The sequence below is a fragment of the Aplidium turbinatum genome, chromosome 3 (assembly GCF_918807975.1).
Source record: "Aplidium turbinatum chromosome 3, kaAplTurb1.1, whole genome shotgun sequence".
NCBI lineage: Eukaryota > Metazoa > Chordata > Ascidiacea > Aplousobranchia > Polyclinidae > Aplidium > Aplidium turbinatum.
The window spans coordinates 33,975,088-33,976,852 of NC_137474.1; the positions used below are offsets into that span (position 1 = coordinate 33,975,088).

The following is a 1,765-nucleotide window of genomic DNA, read 5'->3' on the forward strand; positions in this document are numbered from 1 at the left end:
CTTTACCTGAGAAATACCTCACTGAAACTGTTACCAGGGATGAGTAGCGATATACTGTATATATAAGAAAAATCCAAACAGCTTTCACCATATTCCAAAAACGCATCTCAAGTCTGCAGTGACAAAACAAGCGCAGAGACTTACCCGAAAAGCATCAATTGTGAAAATAATTTATTGCACTCAAACCTAAACGAAAGCTGCTTCAATGGAATTCGCCAAAAATTATCTTTCGTTTTTCGTTGCATTTGTGTTGACTTTGGCTTACTCGTGCACAGAAGGCAGAGTTCATCGTTATAGAAGAGACATCGAGCGTCAATATGAATGCACTGACTTGAAAATAACAAATAAGTAAGAAAGAAGGCATGGTTTCAAATTTAAACGTTTAGTATAAGCACGCCTAGCTTAAAGGCAGAATAATAGAATTTTAAAGCGGCGTATAAACCTTTGCATGAGATGAGTACATTTCACTGCAAGGTTGTTTTGCAAACTTGTGTCAAGTTAGCCTACTGCGTTTTAGATCTCTAAAATAAAAAAAGTGAAACATTTAAGAATATCTTGACGAAAAGTCAAGAAAATGAAATATCTTCTGACTGGCCGACTCGTGTGAGAATAAATTCCTTTGCACTTTAAGAAAAGTATATCATTATTTTTTGTGTCACAAAAACTTCATTGTACGACGTTTCATCGTTAACATTTTATGTACTGAAAAATATTGACATTTACAAACTCAGATCCTTTACCTTAGTGGTGACTTCCTACGAATAATGTGTACCGTTTCACAGGACTGAGTGTGAAATGATCATGTCCAACCCTGTGCTCCAAAGATCATATCAAAAACTCCAACAAGCACTCCTCCGAGACATAAAAGATGCAAAACGTGCTGCTCTATTTCCAAGTTACAGAAGAAAACGATCTTTTACCCAATGTCCAGAGATGAATACGGACTACCTTCTTACACATGTACAACAGGGATCTCGTAGCCTGTCTCCATATAAGGAAGAACTTCAGCATGATAGATTCCGGTAAGAATACAATGAGCTCATTTTAACTCAAATATATTCTGCAAATTGGTATAAATAAGATGCTGGACAGTCAAATGGCAAGTGGCCGACAAACTGCTGCGACAAGCGTGATTGAAATCACCGAGCCTATTATGTAGACAAAGCACTACTTTTGGTTGATTTAAATACATTAATTTAAATTTGCAAATTATGTTTTTTCAATTTAGTTTTATTTTATGTTTGAAATTTAAACCCCATTGAAAAAGTAGTTGAATGTGGTGTATTTATTTCAATTACTTGTTAACATTATAATAATTTGAACCTAACGTTTTTCTCTAGAATCCCAGAGTTTATCTTCCAGTCTCGATGTCTCTGTAGAGGTTGCATTTTTCCAGAAGATGGCATAGAAGACACTGCTTACGAATCAGTTGCTTTAAAAGTGAAAATCAACGTCTTAAGATCTCATAATGGAGGACCGCCCAAGTTGGATAAGGAAGTGGTTACGATTGGATGCACTTGCTTGGCTCCTCAAAACGTCATCTCTGTTCAGTAATCTATGCTGAAAACTTTAAGATATTTGTGCCACAAAAAACTTAGATTAAAGCTGTAATAATTGTTTTATTTTGATGTATCAAGTTAAGAAAGATAGACTATTTTCTTAACTTATTGTGGCATGTATTAGGCTATATAAATGGGAAACAAAAGATCGCTAATTATAAAGTAGAAAAAAGAAGAAAATCGGAATATTGCGGACACACAATAAG

At 34.9% G+C, this 1,765-nt stretch overlaps 1 protein-coding gene across 1 annotated transcript; it reads left to right on the forward strand.

Moving 5' to 3' along the window:
• The first annotated feature begins 205 nt into the window (after window positions 1-205).
• Window positions 206-1,554, forward strand: LOC145766731 (interleukin-17C-like). The gene is made up of 3 exons (XM_082578438.1): window positions 206-348; window positions 783-1,022; window positions 1,341-1,554. Exons 1-3 carry the CDS (start codon window positions 206-208, stop codon window positions 1,552-1,554), a joined length of 597 nt encoding a protein of 198 aa, XP_082434564.1.
• Window positions 1,555-1,765: the final 211 nt, after the last annotated feature.